The sequence below is a fragment of the Aristolochia californica genome, unplaced genomic scaffold (assembly GCF_029961685.1).
Source record: "Aristolochia californica isolate CCGP_79_NKW_82.1479 unplaced genomic scaffold, dmAriCali1.0.hap1 SCAF_2, whole genome shotgun sequence".
Taxonomy (NCBI): domain Eukaryota; kingdom Viridiplantae; phylum Streptophyta; class Magnoliopsida; order Piperales; family Aristolochiaceae; genus Aristolochia; species Aristolochia californica.
Genome location: NW_027181881.1, coordinates 48,592,840 through 48,613,124, shown reverse-complemented (window position 1 = coordinate 48,613,124; position 20,285 = coordinate 48,592,840). Strand labels below are relative to the sequence as shown.

Sequence of the window (20,285 nt, the reverse complement as noted above, 5' to 3'; positions counted from 1 at the left end):
CATCACTTTCTCGAAGATGAGCAGAACATCCTTACCGTTTTTTATGTCATTATTTGTCGGAATATCCAGCATAAGGGTCGTTGACTTCACTCCATAAATGAATAATAAATAGTTAAGCAAATGTCCCAACTTGCACTTGGGTCAAGGGATTAGATCATCAATATCAATTAAGAAGATGAGTTAATACATCTTCATTCAAAAAATAATAATAATAATTCAATAAAGAAGATGGAAGTGGAAGAGTAGAAAACAGGACAAGGGCTCCAGACATGAACAAGTGAAATAATTCCTTCGAGGAAATAAAATGCCACATTTGACACAATTAAGCACAATTAATACCTCAACTTTCATTTTTGCCAAATTAATCATTACTACATCTTACATGGGGTCTCCCCCTCATAAACGAATGAATGTGCTGTATTATATATGTAGTTCGAACAAACCCTAACAAAAGCTGACGACTGATTTGTCTGTTTGCACTTTCTTGCCAATTGGACCTCCCATGCAAAATGACCAATATTCCTGTATTCGTTCGATGCTGTAAAAGAGATGTAAAATGCTTCCTTCTCGGGACTGAAATCCCTGGCCTTTCCACCGCACAGGAAAGAAAGTGGTACCAAACACCCGAGTGTGGACTCAGGCCCTCGAAAGCCACAGTAGCAGCTGGAAAGGCAGAAACAGATGGCCATGACAACAAGCACTATGGTAAACGCAAGGATTCCGGACACCTTAGTGTTAAAGGGATGTCCTCTGAACCAAAGCCGTCCTCATCTGCATGCTTATATGATGAAATATTCCCTGAATACAGATCCCTTCCTCATTTAGTTCATAAATCATGATAACTGTCTTAGAGAAGACAGAAGAAGAAAAAAACGTAAAATCCACATCAACACATACCATCGCTCATGTCCTTTGTTTTGTGAAGAAGAAAAGTACCAGAGAGGATTGTTACGAATCCACACATCTCTGTGACAATTTGAGTAGGACTTTGCCTATCCCAGTCCTGATTATCCAGAATATACAATTATAGATAGAATTAATAGATGAAGCACAATAATATTCCTTATGAGAGGCTAAAAGCATCTCTCTTATCAACAATCCAAGCTTCACATTGTAATCAACTATCTAGTACAGACGACCAAGAAACATCTCAATCTTGGTGCTCATTTATGATTTCTTTTGGGTAAGCAGAAAAGTGTATCCGACCATTCCTGTTTAAATTGCAGATGGTTCACAAAGCAAAGCAAAATTTGAGCTTACCTTAAACATGATCACACTAGCCAATATGGTCAAGGAAGTGAACATCACATAGTATATAGGAGAGACGACTGCTGTGTTGAAAGTATCAAGGGCCTGCAATTAAGTTTAAAATATAAAAGTTAAATACACAGACACATATAACAAAATAACCAAAGAGATATATTAAACAATAACTGGAGCTTCGCTAATGTGCTTCAGTATGATCACAGAAACCTAATCATCCAAACGATGCTGCAAACAAATGAAAGCCAACTCACTTCATTGGACAACCTCGATTCTCACAAACAGGTGCCACAGGAGTTTTTGCTCAAGACTTTTTGCAGAACATCCAAAGCATATCACTCAACAAAGGTAATATTCATATGTATAAACATATTATACTGGAATTGCATCAGGAGGTCTAACCAGTACAAAAAGCTTATACAGAAAATATTTTCAACATTATTTGGTGAATATCACTAGGAACTTGCCACATGGTTTTGTTTGAAAGTAGTCTGAAGGGTAGTTTTGTCAAAATGATGAAATAAAGGGGATTAAGAGAGAAAAGTAGAGAAAGGGAAGAGAGAAGAGAAGAGAATAGACGGCTGCAAGAGAGCAAGAGAGGCTCTTGCGATTAGGGTTCAAGTCGACCCCTAATCCTTACAAAAACAAAGGTAAAAAGACAACTATATCCTCACTCACTTAAACCCTTACAACTCTTACGGTGCACCTCCTAATTACATGAAACTTGAACTACATAAATTCTGAAACATGCTGAAGAAGATAAGGCTATCTAGGAGGTGTAGACAGTGAAAATTTACCAAACTACCCTTCACACTACTTTCTAACACTCCCCCTCAAGTTGGAGCATATATATCCATAAGCTCTAGCATGGTACAAAAACTCCCAAATTCACGTTTTTCCAAGGCCTTGGTAAACATATCAGCAACTTGATCACCAAACCAAATATAGGGAGTGACTATTTCCTTCTTCATCACTGCATTTCATCAGAACCTGGCACAATATTCACAACAGGTCCAGTAGAGGATTCAACATTTTCATGGATGAGAATTTGACCAAGCCGGCTTCCGAAACTTACACCACTTGTCAGAGAAATGGTTTGATCGGCCTGAATGTATACACTTCATGTCAGACCTACTATCACCTCAGCCTCTACCTCTGCCCTTATTGGATCCACCCCATCCTTTGATTGATTCTGAGTTGCCCAAGATATGAAGGGCAGATATATCAACCTGCTTAATCTCTTTATGTCCTTTGGATATAATTTGCCTTTTCAGCTTGCATGACTCTATGAAAAGCAGCAGGTTAGTGATGGAATATCATCTGCCAATAACTATGCTCTAACAGCATGGAATTCTTGCCCCAAACCATCCAGTAATTTTGCTACGTGTAGCTGTCCCTGATGTCTTCTCAACTCCCTTTCATCAATAGTAAAGGAGTGGAAAGTACTTCTCTCCTGCAGGACACCAAGTAGCTCATTATAGTAACCTGTAACTGACCGATCAACCAACTTGAGACTGGACAATCTAGCATATAGCTCATACATAGGATAAATTGCTATCCTGAGCATACAACGCGTTTAGAGACAGCCACATCTCTTTGGCTGTTTCACAGTTCATAATTTGATTTCGTCATTTGGAATCAAAATTGTTGATTAGCCAGGTCATGACTTGACTATCATCTACTTCTCAGTCATCATCTAGGGAAACTGGTGAGCCATCCCTAATAAATTTTAACTTTCTTTTGGCCTTGAAGTAAATCTGACTGGATTTTGACCAACTGAGATAGTTCTTTTCATTCAACCTTTCAGAAATAATCAAGATTGAATCTTTTCCGTATGAAGTTCCATGTTCCCTAGAAGGGGTGATAACTTCACCGCAATCAACCATATATGCCAAGAATATCAACTATAAACAGCCACAAATTAGCACAAATCAATAGCCTGCGTAGGCACTATGGGCCCCATTTCTCAGACAAATTAGGGTTTGCGCAATTGGGATGTCAATCTGCCAAAAATCCACAAAACCCCAAATATTGATGGCAATACTTTAGAAATCCCACAAAAAAAATTCAAGACTAGGACTGATGTTAGCCAACCCAATGATGACGCAGGCAAGCTGAGCCCAACAATAGGCAGCACACCAAGTAGATGGGAGAGATCCCAAGAAAATAACCCCTTTAGGGCACTAATCACTCATCAGGCTGCTCTAGAAGCAGCATAGGCCATTAACCCTAGTGTTATGGCAGAGAAAGGTAGCAAAAAATCAATTTGTTATCAACCAATAGCAATCAAACCTTGATTTCTTCCTGGTCAGAGGTTGCTAGCTTCAATGGAGGAGCAAAGAAAGCTTCACTTGCTTGCAACCAGATCTTATTGCACTGATACCTCTGTTGGGCTTTGGGTTTAGCTCGGTTCCATCCCAAAATGACTAGTTATTTAGAAGGCTATGGATCAACCTTATAATCCATTAATTCTTCTTCTCATTTTTCAATGTAAGAGTTTTTTCCATTCAACACTCCCCATCATGTCCAGGCTTACACATAACGGACCTGAGACGTGGGCACAAACTCCGTAACAGGCACACAGACTACTACTTTATGGAGCCCACAACACAAACTCCTACCACATGGAGCCCACAACACAAACTCCTACCACATGGAGCCCACAACACACAAATAACTTGGGAAACACAAACTGGACCTTGGCCACACATACAACCTCCTTTGATACCACTGTCCTAATCGATGCACTAATACAACTTGCTCTAATACCATTGCAAACTTTGTTGGAGATGGATGTTTTAGTCGTAGATGCCACTGGAGAGAAACCGCTACAGGTGTATCCCATAAGACATGCTCGCGAGCGACCAGCATCAGCCCTCTCTCTCTTGTTGGATCCAGAATCTCGTCTACTGATCATGAGGTAAGTGTCTTGGACCATCCTATTACCCTCAAAAAAGGTGTTCATAAGTGCATTAGCCACCCGTTATCTAACTTTGTCTTGTTTGACTCTTAGTCTCACAAGTACAAAAAGTTTGCCTTGTCCTTGTCTTCGTGTGTTATTGTTGCTTTTATGTCGGAGACATTGATGCTAAAATGGATGCATTATGTGATAGAGGCACATTGGTTCTATGTGATTTGCATTTAGGTGCTTCCGTGGTTGGATGTCGTTGGGTTTACACGGTGAAATACCAGCAAACGGTTCAATTGAACATATAAGGCCAGGCTGGTAGCAAAAGGGTAAACGTAAACCTAGTGTTGATGTATTTGAGACTTTCTCACTTGTTGCTCATCTAACTTTGGTAAACATTCTTGTATCAATTGTTGTTAACTAAAGATGGCCATTGTTTCGGCTTGATATCAAAAATACCTTTTTGTATGGTGACCTAGATGAGGATGTGTGTACAGAGTAACCTCCCGGGTATGTTGCTCAAGGAAAAATTCGGAAGGTGTGTAGACTCAAAAAGGCAATCTATGGGCTTGAAAAAAATCCCTAGGCATGGTTTGAAAAATTCAGTTAGGTTCTTATGTCTTATGGATTCTCTCTAAGTCACTGTGACCATTCTTTGTTTGTTATGAAGAGATCATCTAAGTGTTGTTGTCCTACTAGTATATGTGGATGATATCATCCTATTTGGAAGTGATGCAAAGGGTATTGAAGAAGTGAAGTTACATCCCTCACATCATTTTTAGACTAAAGACTTGGGTTCCTTAAAGTATTTTTTTGGAATTGAAGTATCTAGAAGCAAGGCAAGACTTGTACTTACTCAAAGAAAATATGTCACTGATATGTTACAGGAAAATGGCCTATTAGGGGCAAATGGAAGTCGGTCATAATCTTTACAGTGAGGACAATAATGAACTCAAGGACAAGATTGTATATCGCTGATTAGTTGGGAAAGTAATCTATGTTACAGCTAACCATCCAGATATATCATTCTTAGTCAGTGTAGTCAGCCAAGTCATGGATCATCCACAAAAGGTACATCTAGAAGTTGCTCAAAGGATATTAAAATACCTGAAGGGCTCCCCATGAAAAGGGATGTTTTTTAAGCCTCATGATCACCTGAAGATAGAGGCATTCTCAGACGTAGACTATGTTGAGTCTAAACTAGACAAAAAGTCAACTACTAGATTTTGTGTGTTCTTGGGTGGAAACTTGATAAGTTAGAGGAGCATCAAATAGAATATGGTGGCTTGTTCCAATGTCAAAGCTGATTACAGAGCTATGGCACATACTGTTAGTGAATTAATGTGGGTGAAATCAATTAGAATTAAACCTATAGAGCAATGGGTCCATGATCATGTACTGTGACAATAAAGTTGTCATTTTCATTGCTGAAAATCCAATTTTTTTTTTTAAAACTAAGCATATAGAAGTTGATTGTCACTTTGTCCAAGATGCGGTGATGAATAAGAAAGTACTCGCTCTCTATGTTCAATCTGGTGATCAAGTTGCTGATATGTTTACCATGGCATATGAAAACATGGATTTGGGCTTTTTGTAACAAACTGAACCTTATGGATATTTATGCTCCAACTTGAGGGGGGAGTGTTAGAAAGTAGTGTGAAGGGTAGTTTGGTAATTTCCCACTATATACACCTAGATATAGCCTTATCTTATTCAGCATGTTCGAGAACTTATGTAGTTCAAGTTTCATGTAATTAGGTGTAATGTAGGAATTATAAGGGTATAATTGTCTTTGTACCTTGGGTTTTTTAATTTAAGCCATATATAAGGATTAGGGGTCGACTTGAACACTAATCACAAGAGCCTCTCTTGCTCCCTTGCAGCTGTCTATTCTCTTCTCTCTTCCCTTTCTCTTCTTCTCTCTCTCAATCCCCTTTATTACATAATTTCACAGGTAAAATATACATACATAAATTTCTTGCAAACACATGTATATGTGAAATTTCTTCTTATTCAACAATATAGACCAACTAGGTCTTTATTAGCCACTATAGCCAAAATGTATTGGACTCCAGATATCTCGTACAAAAAGGGACTATGAATGATAGAAAGGAGAAATTCATCAACAGATGGATCAGAACAGTTAGTGAAGAATATAAAATGGTAATAAGCGCCTTTGTGGACATAGCTCCAGACCTTATGAACAGCCTACATTATCACCTCCTACTAGACAAATTTAAAAGAGCACAAGAAATCATTTCTGATTTACAAAAATAATGTCTGCTTTACAACCCACCAACATCCAAAAGCAAAAGTTCTGTAAAGTTCTCAGTAGCATCGCTCAAGAAAATGCAAATACTAAACAGCTATCTTTTACTTATAGTTTTTATCATTTTAAGCAAAAGATATAATAGAAATATTTCAAAAAAAAGATATAATAAAAAGCCACACCATCACTTCCTGTTTTGGCTTCAAAACTAAAAGAGTGACCTCTAAATCATAAAACATTACAAGTTGTGATTTTGTTGGAGACTAAGTACTTTTCATTAAACAAAGAAAGCAAATACAAGAGAGTAAACAAAGGGATGATAATTTACAAGTTACATGGCCATCCACAAAAGGATGTTGGTGGATGGCCCTAACTTGGCTGAACAACTCATTAGAGAATCAGCAGACATCAAAGAATACATCTTATAATGTGTTACTCATCATCATCACCTAAAAGGAAAAAAAACATAAAATGCTTCACTTTACCTTATTTAAATAGTTCATTTGAGTTATGACACATACAGCAACCACTATGGTGAAAGCCCAAGTCTGGGGATATATTAATTGATTCATTCCAGAAAATGTCAGCTTCAAGGCAATTCCAAGAGCTTTGACACTCATTACCTGTCAGAAAACAGAAGTTTTAAATAAGACGGTAATATATAAAAGTAGAATAACTATAAAGCCATTTGTATATCTCTAGAACAATTACATACCGATAAAGAACCAACAAGTGAACAAACCCCAATATACACCATTATATGTGTCTGCCCATACTGAGGAATAAAGTGGAATATAAGCACCATAGCTGCTGCTATAATTGATGCCGCATACAAAAGAAAAGCTGCAAAGAGATGTAAAACCAACTCTCGTTACATGAAATCCCCAATGAAAAGAAAAAGTGCATGAATCCCAGAGACAACCATGCATAAGTTGGTAAAAACTATAATGAATTTGCTCAAATACCTGGCTCTGTCGCGAGATCCCATACTTCCTTCACAGATTCAATCTCACGCTCCTGAGGTGCATGCAGAACTATGGTAGTCGATCCCACAACACAGAGAACACAACCAAGTATTCCAAATATATGTAATCTCTCTCGTAAAATAACATGTGCTAATGCAGCACTGCCATAAAAATACAGTAATTAATATTCCACAATCAGAGGAAGAAAAAAAAACTACCAAGGAGGCATTTTGTCTCATACCTGATAATTATGCTCAGTGCACCTAGTGGAGTGACAAGAATTGCTGGTGCAAATGCATAAGCTGCAAAATTAGCAATCTCCCCAACAATCACTGTTGGAGCAGTCATCTGCAAATCAGCATGTAGCTCATACAGTAGAACATTTTCACTTTCCAAAACAACTTATAAGGCATCTATTTGCCAATAGAATTAGATAAAGGAGTTGATTTCTCCTTTGAAACACAACTTGCGTCAGGCATTAGGTTACTTTCTTTCAACAAAAAAGATAGCAACCGATGCAGAAGACTACTTTTACTTCTCCAGTTTAGGGACATGACATATATATCTGTTTGAGACATGATCCATCCTAAACCCTAAACTTCTCCAGTTGAATTGCACAATAACATAAAGGACATGACATATATATATATCTGTTTGAGAAATGCTCCATCCCTCCCTCCCTCTATCTCTCTCTCTTAATGTCATGATACAATATTGTCAATTTTTAATAAAAAATTCAAATGACTGCCAACCACGAAATCATAGGAAAAAGAAAAAGTCTAGCACAAAGAGAAATAAAATTTGACTAAATTAGTACATTGAACTTCGATGGACTTGATTGGATATCACCCTTTCCCCAAAAAACATCTATGCATACGTATATATAACCAAAATTCAAAAGAACAAGGAAAAAGTCAGAAATTTTATTGATTTTACTTTCTATAATAAAAGCTAGTCCATTAGCTATTTCCACTTACATTTACACAAAAAGGGAGCCAACCAATATAATCTCCCCTCTTAGAAAGATATTTCTGATGTAATGAGCAAATGCCGAAAGAATATATGGATGAACATAGGTAGCTAACACACATTACAATTGTTTTAAATTTATTTAGCTACACATATTTCCTGCAGGAATACGATTTTACTTGATAAAAACTACATATAAAAAAACTGTTTTCTAGAGCTTTTTCATGTCAGCATATGGAAGATGCAAATTCAACAGAGCATATCCATAATAATCTCACATTTCTGAGAGAATCCATGTGGCATTGTTTGACGGTGTGTTTGAGAGAATGAGAGCAGCTTTTCTGAGAGAAAAAAGTTTTTGGTTGAGAAAGGAGAAAATCTAATGAATATACAGATGAGAGAACTATCTTCCTCATCGTGTTTATCTATTCATAGACAGAGAAAAATCTCTTCATGCGTTTTTTTTATAGATATATGGGGCTGGCAACAACACCCATTTTCCACCATTCCATTCTTAATTTCTTCAAATATGTATTTACATTTCAAGTCTATTTCACTACTCAATCGTGTCCTAGGTCACCTTTTCCCTCACACCTCCAGATCCCTCAACCTGCACAAGGTTTTACCAGCTTAATGGTGTCAATAGTCTTCATTTTACAAAACCACACCATCTTAAGGCTTGTCTAACTTCTCACCAAATGAAGCACCTCCTAAGGACTCTTTAGATCTTCTTGATTGATTTTTTTTTTTTTTGAAAGAAAGATCTTCTTGATTGATTTTTTTTTTTTTTGAAAGAAAGATCTTCTTGATTGATTGATCAATGAACTACTAAAAAACCTAGCTGCATTTATCCACAATGTCATTACACATATGAGTCCTTATTAATTTAAAAAATAATGAAAAGTCAGCATGATTTTCCCAATGCCGCAGCATAACCTTATGTTCAGATCTTGTTCATCACCATGCATTTTAATTTGTGTTTCTACAATAAGTGATTGTGCATAGAGACCTCTTATTCTATTTACAGTAATACTTTCCTTCATTGCAGTCAAGTCAACTCCAACAATATCTGAGATAATTCATTCACAGGCAGAAAAAGTTGCATTGAAATAATGCACCACTAACAGAAAATGCTCTTGCAGCGTAGGCTATGAAATTAAAAAATAAATAAAAGAATAAATAATCCGCAACACCACAAGCAGAAATTTTCAAAGAACTAAAAGTCTTAGACAAACTCTTCAAAAAGCATTCTCCAAAATAAAATAAAAAATCTTTATATAAGCAAAAGCAATATTCAAATATTTTTTTTATTTTTCTATTTAAAAAATATCTTCGAAAACGCTCTGCATCAATGGGTTCTTAATTTTGTCTAAACTGTCAACCTTCTATAGAAGTATCAGGCAATGAAGTCCTAAGTGGATTTTTTAATAACTCAATCTTAATCTCTTACACATCCCTTCTCCCAAAGTTCGAATATTGAGACCATCAATCAAGATCCAGAACCACTGAAGCACTTCTTTTAGACCAAGTAGATGTTTGACCTCTTTTTTACACCATCAAATGGTACATAAGTTGGATCATACCAAATCACTCCTTTTTAGACCAGGTTGATGTCCGACTCCTCTTTGACACCATCAAAGGACACATTTGTGGGATCATACTGTAATGTATATCATTCATTATGCATGGATTTTCCTATCTATTGGAACTTGAAAGCAAACCAAATGTAGCACTAGAGTCATTAAGGACGAACATGTGATTCTAGAAAAACAAGCTTGAGCAAATAGACACCCAAACCTATCTGACTATTTAGGGTTCTCATTTATCAAAATTGCTTTTTTTTTTAAAAAAAAGGGTCCATATTTGCATGACAGGGCCCATGAATTACAGCGCTCGTCCACTAAAGGCATAAAGATAACAAAAACAGAGAAAATATTATTTTTAGTTCATACTGAATATCACGTTATGCAATACATAGTAAAAAGAAATATAGCAGAAAAAGCCTAAATTGCAATCCATTTTACGTAAACAAAGGAAGACAGCTCACTTGTAATCATGCCTGCCCACCACAGTGGCTCATATAAATATGAATAACCTCCAACCCCTGCAAGAGCAACCAACCATTTATTTCAACTTCATCGCACAACAAAAGGAGACCCCAGAGCATCACAGCATTGTGCAGTGAAATCTGAAGGATTTTGCAAATGAATAGGAAATAAAAGATAAAGAAAAGAGATATGACATAAGACTGTCGTATATATAAGTAAGAAAGGAAAGAATAAAATTTAACTAACATGAACAATCAGATGCCTATTCTCTCAGTAAATGGAAAAAGGACAACACTAATCAGTATCAGAGGCATTGCCTTCTCAGTTTCCAAACAATGAGACATCGTCCAAAGTCCTATTTTGTCAAACAGATCCAAGAACTAGTCTTTCCCAGTTGATAGCTCTGCTCTTAAAATAAAAATCATCATAGGTCCAGTTCAGCCAAAATCAACATGAAAGCATGTCAATTGCACATAACTAACCAACCCAAAAAGTTTCTGCAAGATAAACCTGAGAACATATTCTGCAGAAAACATAACATGACACCCACTCAAAGTACTTAGGCAGCAGTATTAGAGCACCTTTCACACCAGTAATAAACCCAAGCAACAAATTCTGCACAGCACGGAAGACAAAACCCTGTTCAAACGGTCGGGCAGCTGTATTGCAGTGTAAGAACGCCAGTAATTATTTCATCCACCTAAGCTGGATTTCGGTTTCATACTTCCAGGTTGGAAGATAAATCAAATCAGTGGCGTAGAAACTCAGAAAAATTATATAATGGCAACATCTTCGCCCCCTACAACAGGAGACATGCCAATTCAAAGCAGAGAGAGGAAAAAAAAAGCATGAAAAACTTCAGTCGGCTAAATAATATTGTCCGCCCAAAAGAATAAAAAACGCCACTCAGTTCTCGATCAAAAAACACCAAATTGTGAAAAAAAAAAATGTATGAAAAAAAATCTCCCTACCCGCTCTTATTCCTGAAGCCCCAGCCTTCTTCAGCCCTTTCTTCTTCACTATAAAACTTGCACCGATGAAAATACTCGAGGAAAGCGCCAAAACTAAACCCTTAATATTGTCCGAAGACATGCCCTTGTAAGGGGCCCAACTTGCAGTAGCACTCTCTGTCGCCATTCCCAATTCCTGAACTGACTTCCCGTCACAAAATCCTCACGGTCCATTCTACATGATCCATGGCCGAGCCAGCTTCAAGAGTCAGTGGTCCGCCATTTCCATGGCAGACAGAGATCTCAGCGACGAAGCTATAGCGCGTGCTCTTCTGCAGATCCAAGGCAAAAGGCAGAGAAAAATATGAAGCCAACGAAGCGAAGCAATTGATGAAATCTGGATCGGGGATGTGTAGAACGAACGAAGCAAAGCAACTGTTTCGTACTCTGGTTTGTAAATTCTTTAAGGGGATTTTGGGCTTTGGTTACAATGCGCCCGAATGCGCAGCGCGCATCGCCGACCGCACTTTTACCGTTTTGTATTTCCGAGTCTGTATTTACGGCGGCATAACTCCTGGGGCTACAGTTTTGTATCCGGCGCTTAAGAAGTGAAAGTATAATTTCAATACGAAACGGCATGTTGTCCTCAAAATCCTATCTCAAAGTCTATCTCAGCCGTTCAATCAATGGTTATCTCGCACCAATTAACTTTTAACCTTCTGTTTTTGCGGTCTGGGCCATTTTTCTCCTGACTAATAAAGCGAAAAAAAAAAATGCGGATAAAATGTTGTTCTTTTTGGGGTCAAAATGAACCGCCTGCCCACCGTGCAAAATGTTGCGGGCCCATGATCAGATCATCAAACTAATTAGCATCTCTGGACCACAGTCTAGCTGCAATTGATAAAATAAGTAGTACTCGATTGAAGAGTGTAGATCAACAGTGTGATCCAACAGTGATGGTCACGGCAATAATGGAGTACACATTCGCATTGCACCTAATAAGTAATAATATTGGGTGTTAGATTAAGCATCACATCACAACACCGGCGTACCGGCACAGGCAGCAGGTGGACGGTGGACGCATCACCCAAAAAAGTAATTTACGTTCTCAGACAGAGTCTTTAAGGCATGATTTGACAAGTTTAGTGAGGTAGTGTACCATTGGAGACCGTTCATTATTTATCATGAAGAAAGAAATTAGAATTGGGATTGGGATTTTGATTGTATATGTGGATGATATAGTATTTATTTAAAAATGATAAGCAAGACATTAAATGTAGAATATAGGAATGAAGAATAATATTACCGTGATTGTTATTGATTGTGTATACACTATTTATAGAGTTACAACATAGATAATAAATAGTTACAACTCTACAATTTGAATTTGTTTCTAATTTATTTACTAGTTATCTTTATCTTTATCATTATCTTTATTATTATCTTTATCATTATCTTTATCTTTATGTTTATTTCTATCATTAAAGAGGTTTCAAACTAAAAATTTTAGGTTACTTAAATATTTTTCTTATGATCCAGGTAGCCATAAGTAAAGCAAGTGTTGTGTTGATGCAAAGAAAGTATATCACAAGTGTGTTGTAGGAATATGAGTTATTAGGGAAAAACCAGTAAAGATACCTATGGAGGTGAGTCATAATCTTCATGAAGATGGTGGTGTTGAATTCAAGGACAAGACCTTGTACTAAAGGCAAGTAGAAAAACTTACTTATGTTGCAGGTTGTTATAAGCAAGGTTAGTTAATTTCTAGTGTGTCCACGTAGAATTCATATGGAGGCAACTCAAGATACTTGAAGGAAGCACCAGAAAAAAAGGTTTATTCTATGAGTCATACAATCACTTGAAGATTAAACTGAAGTTGAATACAAAACAATGACAATAGTTTGAGTGTTCTCAATATAAAGACCATGATCATTCGTGACACAGTGATGAGTGGAGTACTAGCCACTCTGCATGTTCGATATACTGATCGACTCGGTCATATATTTATGAAAACCTTAAGTAAGTGAGAAATAAGGATTTTTTGTAATAAGTTAGAGTTTTTTAATATATATGCTCCAATTTGAAGGAGATTATTAAAATTCATGTAAGGTTAAGTTTTACCTTCTTACTATAAGCCTCTAGAAGCAACAATTAAGTTAGACAAAATAAGAGGCGAGTGGTCAAGACCAATTTAATGTTTTCCTATCGAATACAGTGGAAACTTATTTTTAAAGAGTAAGGAAAGCTAGACAAATTTTATTTACGCATACTGGAAAGACTGAATTGCCCTGCCTACCGATTTGCCCGTTCCCATTTTATTACTCGATTACGATAAATTGCACCTGCTGATAGTTTTCTGCCGCACTGTGCTGCCACTCGGACTGCGGACGCTCTTTCGTTCTCGCACTCTGTTTTTCCATTTACGGTAAGTGTTTAATACATTTTCGGTGTTCTAATCTCGTTTTTTGGAAACTTGAAAGTTGAATTTTGATCGGGTTGTGTTAATTTATATTTTGTTCAATATTTTATTCAAGTTTATGTCGCTCTGCCGTGATTCAATGATCTCAACTAAATCTGAATTAGGTCATTATTTGCTTGTGCGGAGAGACTCTGATGGTCGTTTAACTGTTCTGAATACTTGTTTTTTGGAATTGATGACATCGTCTGTTTCTGAGGTTTGGTAGTTACATAGGCTAGAGAACGCATGATGATCCAGGATAGAGATGTATTTGTGATTGTTTTTATCCCGTAAGAGTAACACTTTCAGTTGAAGGGAGGGACTAATTATTTCTAAGTGCAGTAATGCTTATTCGTTTTAGCCGTGGGTAGAAATTTTGCTGCTCAAGTATTGTAGGATTTCTGAGCATCATAAAAAGAATCTAATTTATTTCATCTAGAGATTCATTTGTTTCAAAGTTCATTTAATCTTGATGGATGCAGGCGGTCTACATAAGTGAATTCAACAAAATACTCGCATGGTCAAGGCCACAGTTTTTATTTTTATTTTTTTGTATTTTTCTTATGTCCTTCTCCCGGTATAAAACCAACTTCAGATTTCAGAACAAGGCACCACTGTTTTGTCGCAAGTTTTCCATACTCATGCCATCTGTTCAGTTCTTTACCATGGCTGATCATATCTCACCGTTTTGAAATTTATGAAAGACCCAAGCTTCTGTGCTAACAGTTGCCTGTTACCATTGCATTTGGTGTGGCTTCAGATCTTCTTATTCATAAAAACCTTATTTCTGGGGTGGTACTATTTCTTAGAGAAAAGACCCCATAAAATTTTCATAAGAGGAACCTTTCTTAACATCTTCCACTTGAGACTACACCGATGCAAATTAAAAGTGATATGCAAGAGAAAAGGGCCTTTTTTTTGTTATCTTTTCTGTTAGGTCTGTTGAGAAACCAACTTAAGAGGGAGAGTGAGGGTTAATAGGTTTGTTAACTTTGCTGCTAGTTTTTTACTTATTTTTAGTTTTACTCTTGGTTTTGAGTGTGTTCACAATCTTAATTGTAATTTAATGTGCAACATTAATATAACAATCAAATGTGTACGCACAAACATTCAAGTTCACAAAGAACATAAAAATAAAATCATAGTGGTTCACAATCCTATCTTGGATTGCTAGGCTACTCCCAAGGTGTTTTATACCTTGGAATTCTGTTAGTTTAGGGTTGTCACTTGACACTTATATCAGATATGCTTGTAAGGCCAACTATAATGCTTCTCATACAGGGACTAATGTCATTCAATTGTCTATAATAACCAATTTACAATGCACGTTCTCACTTAGATTTACAGCAGCATACTCGGCACACAACCCAGACTCACAAAAGGATTTTCCAACAGCTTAATAGGTCACATGAGCTTAGACCCATATAGGGATTTGCAATCACTCGCTAGGCACACCAGCCTAGACCCACGAATGAAATTTTCAGCACCCCCGCCTACACAAGGACTTGTGGAAGAAAGTAATAGTAAGGCCTTACAACCTTTCCTTTTTAGCCAAACGTAGCTTCACTCAATGAAATTCAGGTGAGGATGGTCTTTCTGACCAAGGCTTGACCCAATTTGCAAGGTTTACTTGCTTACTATGCAACTCAGGCAAATTTACAGTTTAGCACAAGCAAGTAGGTACACCAATCCTAAGTACCTGCTCAATGTAATCAGCAACTTAAATGCTCCTACATGACTGGATTTAACAATATAAGCTCAATATGAACATTGGATTGGTTTTTCAAATTAAAAGGAAACACACAAAACAACTTAATAAAATATTTTAAAGTACAGTTCACGAGTAATAATCTGAATTTTATGAATAATTTCAAAGTGAAATGACACTAGTTCTATGTATTTGACCAAGTATAATTAAAGATTTCGAAGTAAATGAGAGTAGATACTTTGAATTTTGAACTTCTTACATAAAATTAAAATACTAAGCAAAAGCCCTTCAAATTCGTATGTTAGAGATAATACTATGATTTCAGAGTATGAGATCAATGCCCCTAGCACAAAGGATGCTAAGTAAACATGAATTTAAAAAAAAAAAGCTAAAAAATACTTAGCTCAATATGGAAACTTTTAAATTTCACTTCCTTTGGAGCTTTGGAGGTGACACCGAATCTTAAAATCGTATATGTGGGCTTAGGAGGCTTAGAATATGTTGTGGCTAAGAGATCTTCTCATTTGAGATGAGTTTTGAATAAATAGAAGTCTCTCCAACGTTCAAAACACTAGTCGTTAGACTTGAAAAATGACTTTTTGACATATAACAAAACTATGTAAAAAGAAGTCCAAAAATTCTGAAAAAATGTGAATTAAATCCTATTTTTGTTTCTGAACACAATGATGGGTCACATACAAAATTTTAAGACCTACACATCAGGGTCTTGGCCTAACATCTTGAAAATTTGAACTTCTGCACATAGATATTGGGGCTCGACTTTTTTCTATAGGCACATGTAGTCAATCCCTTCCATAGGGTCAACTCCTGCTTCTCTTCTTCATATAGGACTAGACTCCTTTTTTTTTTTATGAAATGTGATTCAGTTCAGGCGCCAGTGACCATTCGGCCCACTAACATCCGTGTATAGGACTAGACTCCTTTTTTGATTTAAAAGTTTATGTTTCGTTGGGTTGAGTCCCTTATTCTTCTTTTCAATTCAATGGAGTCAGCTACTTCATTTGTAGTCGACTTCTTCTTCATTTTTCACTTTTCATTTTTATTTGTGCTGTTGTAGAGGCCGACTTCTTTTTCATTTCAAAAGTTTATGTTTTGAAGGTTCAATTCCTTTCAAGTCCTCCTCTTATTCAATGGGCTTGACTCTTGCCTATGGGGTAGACTTCTTTTTACCTTGATCCTTCATTCCTCCTACTCATGGAGTTGATTCATATGCGTGGGAACGATCCCTTTTTGTCTTCTCCACTTCAGAACTTCATTTTTCAAGCTGATGTAGTCGACACCTTTGCCAAGGGTCGACTCTTGTGCCCATTTTATTCTTGCTTCTTCTAGGCTTGTTCTTTTCACATGATGGTGCTCTTTCTCTTGACTTGGTCAAAAGGTGTACTAGGCTGTTCATATTGTGTGATTTCTAACCTGAATTGCTTGTTCATTTTTTTGTATGGGCTGTTCTGACGATGTTTTGCCAATCGAATGGATATATGACTAGAAGCTTCCTTTGTGAATTTTTTGAGTTGCACAACATACTTAATACCATTAGTAACTTAAAATGTTTGTTATCATCAAAATTATCTCAATGGGGATCTTGAAACTAACATTTTCTCTTTAAGTCTCTTGTAACAGTTGCAAATCATCTTGAGTAGAATATCTTTTCCTTTTTGCATTTCAGTAGCTGAATATGCTATTTATGACAGGCCGTTTAATTGTGCTGCCACAAAAACCATAAAATTTGGGGTTTGCCAATGGTTCAACCACCAATGAGTTTTTTATGGTTGGAAATTCAACCCAAGCTTACTTAACACCATTGCTATTGTAATAGGCAGAAAAAGCCTGTCTACTTGGCTGTTTCTTTAAGCTTTTTGATCTTCTTTCATATATTAAATGCTCTGACATGATTTCATCTGCATAAAACTTTCAAGTGATTATTTTCTTTATTTCCCCTTATAGATGGCTTTGACCAATTTCATCCTGACCGTTGCTGGGGTCAGTGTTGCTATTCTTCTCTTTCGTGGTGACGTGAAACAATCAGGCACGATATTCAGGAGAAATATACGCCAAATTCGGAACTGGCTTGAGGAAGAATCTGTTTCTGCCACCAAGTAGGATCTGTTTCCATAATCATGCTAATCTTCATTATATATTGTTTTATGGCTGTCACTGAATTCAAACCTTATATTTGACAAAAATGTTCCCATTGTATGAATCAATGATGCAACAGAATTTTTTTTTTTTTTTTAACTGACAATAGAAGGTTCTATTATATGCATGTTATTTGACAGTATGTCTATTAAGGTATAACATGTGATATTCATCAGTGTTCAAAAAATGAAATATGTAAAGTGTGCAATATGTTGTTAGAGAATTCTTGTTTATTAAGATATTAACAAATATTCCTTTTGGAAAACCATTCAACACCAAGGAACAGAGTGGAGATATATTCTCTTTCAACAAAATATATTGCCATTAGGTTCTTTTATCTGACAAATTCTAGTGTTAGTTTAAGTGCTTATTATTGTTTCATATTTGGAGAGTTCAAATGCTTATTTATAGCAAAATTCAATTGTGAAGGAGCAAGAAGCATAACAATGTTTTATCTTAAAATAAGGATAAAAATATTATTTGAGATACTAATCACATGCTGTAGTATGGAGTTCGAACAGGATTTATTATGTGAAGTTTGGATTGAATTTCTTAAATTGGGCTCTGTTTTCTAGTTGTAACTGTATTCTTGTGGAAGTCTTAATAGCAAGGTGTTATAACTTGTGGTTGTATGCGTTTAAAAAAATGCCTTCTTCTGAAATTATGAGGTGGAAAACAGTGAAAATCACTGAATAAGAAACCTAGCATGAGATGTTTGTCTGACTCTTGATCCTTGTTGTAGATGTTAGTACTTTGATTCTTAGGTGCTAGGTGGACCCTTCCTTCCCCAAATACTAGTTTAGCCTCTGATTATTTCACTGTTATATATGGTGGAAGAAGAAGCAGATGTTAAACAATAATTTCAGTCATTTTTAGTTGTTTGAGTATTGTTTTGATCCCTACCTCAACCTGTTATGCTTTTCCACCTGCACGTGGACTAGGCTGTGCATACTTGCAGCATTGTATCAGATTGTCCAGCTTTCGTCAGAACTGGTTCAGCTATGAGTTTGTGGGTTTCTGTTTTACATCTACTTTTGCCAAGCGACTTAGCGACTACTCTTTCATTTTTATTTTTTTATTTTTTTAACTTATTGTGTATTTCATGAAAGAAATAAAAAATACATGAAATTCCAAGAAAGTGGACAAGCCTCACCTGGGAACATGAGGGAGACACTCCTATAACTAGGGTAGGCTGAGAAACTCTCTGTTTACCTATGTCATCAGAGATACATGAAATTCCAAATAAGAGCCTCAACTGGGAACATGGGGGAGACTCCTATTCCTAGGGTAGGCTGAGAAACTCCCTGTTTAGCTATGTGATTGGAGACACTGATGGCAACTCGAGAGTGTGCTGCCAGATTACATGGAAGGATACACTAATGTCTTGGGTTTCATTGAATACATACTCTAATCTCCAAGATCGAGTGCTTTTCTTTGAGATGGAAACTAGTGCTGAGTTCGCTTCATTAACTACTGATGATGGAAACTTCTGACATATAACTTGATCCAGCGGTGAGTGCCTTGGATTTTGCTTTAAGAAAAAGTCAGTAAAATAAGACCATGACTCTTCCATGTGATGCCTCCAATTCCTGCTGGACCCAGGTAACCCCGGGAGTTTCATTGAAGTAAGTTTTCAGTCAGCCCGGGGAGGGAGGGAGAGGAGGGAGAGGAGGGAGAGGAGGGAGATTAGTCCTAGGATGCTGGATGCACTGGATCATCATCTCAAAAATTCACCACAGATAACTAATTTCTTCTTATGATGAAACTGGGGCCATTTTTCTCTTGCTTACTGTAATGTGGGTGGCTAGTACAAAGGTTATTTGAGTTAGTTGTTCATCTCAATACATCAAGTCTTTAGGTGTTTGATGTTGAGTTTGGTTGCAGGGCTGCAGAAAAAGCAAAACCTAAAGAACTGGAATCAAAAATACCAGAAAAGGACATTTCAAAGGACAAGCATTGAAATTCTACTAGATGTATCTATCATGATTTTTTGTCCTTTGGACTTCTAGACTGATGCAAATGGCAAGCAAGAGATTCAATCCCTCTTGTGTGGAGGTTTGTCTGTGTAGATAAAGTTGTAGTAAACATGGTAGGAATTTAAAGGTGGATAAATCATGGTTCTTTTATTTCATTTTTAATGATTATGATTAGGTTGTAGCTGATTGTTCATAGGCAGGAAATTTCCGTAAAGATCATTTCACCTCGATTCATTGCAGGGTTGATATGGTCCTCTTTTAATTATTGTGTTTATCCCTAAGCCATTGAATAAGAAAATGGCAGGTATAGAACTAGTTTTTTGACATGGCCTCCGTTTTGAATCTCTTTTGCTTGCTTGAACATGCTTAGCTTATTCTTCATTGTACTCTGAGATGGAGGGAAGGATTCATTGTACCATAAAATGGTACCCTGACATTGCGAAGTCTACCAGACGTCAGTTATAATTGCGAGGGAAGAATTCTGAAGTTCAATACACCCCTATGAAATTTTGGGAGTGAAGATCAACAGGTGACAACGCTCTGTTGAAAAGCTATTGTTATTGTCTCTCTGCCTGAAAAAGTTCTTTTCATTTATGATAATTGCTCTCATGCAA

General features: G+C 36.6%; 2 protein-coding genes across 3 annotated transcripts; one reads left to right on the top strand and one right to left on the bottom strand.

Annotated features, from left to right (window-relative positions):
- Window positions 1-322: 322 nt before the first annotated feature.
- Window positions 323-11,807, bottom strand: LOC137955628 (probable magnesium transporter NIPA3). 2 transcript variants are annotated; one of them, XM_068802648.1, is made up of 9 exons: window positions 11,394-11,807; window positions 10,422-10,478; window positions 7,647-7,737; window positions 7,406-7,566; window positions 7,156-7,283; window positions 6,926-7,063; window positions 1,261-1,353; window positions 898-1,003; window positions 323-798 (listed from the first exon to the last, which is right to left on the bottom strand). In XM_068802648.1, the coding sequence occupies exons 1-9, from the start codon at window positions 11,557-11,559 to the stop codon at window positions 701-703; spliced, it is 1,038 nt and encodes a 345-aa protein (XP_068658749.1). In that variant the 5' UTR covers window positions 11,560-11,807; the 3' UTR covers window positions 323-700. The 2 variants fall into 2 exon arrangements, with proteins under 2 accessions (XP_068658749.1, XP_068658750.1); XM_068802649.1 differs by lacking the exon at window positions 11,394-11,807 and having other exon boundaries at window positions 7,647-7,753; window positions 10,422-10,453.
- Window positions 11,808-13,690: 1,883 nt separating this feature from the next.
- On the top strand, window positions 13,691-20,285 carry LOC137957036 (uncharacterized). The gene is made up of 3 exons (XM_068804736.1): window positions 13,691-13,797; window positions 17,504-17,655; window positions 19,580-20,285. The coding sequence occupies exons 2-3, from the start codon at window positions 17,504-17,506 to the stop codon at window positions 19,653-19,655; spliced, it is 228 nt and encodes a 75-aa protein (XP_068660837.1). The 5' UTR covers window positions 13,691-13,797; the 3' UTR covers window positions 19,656-20,285.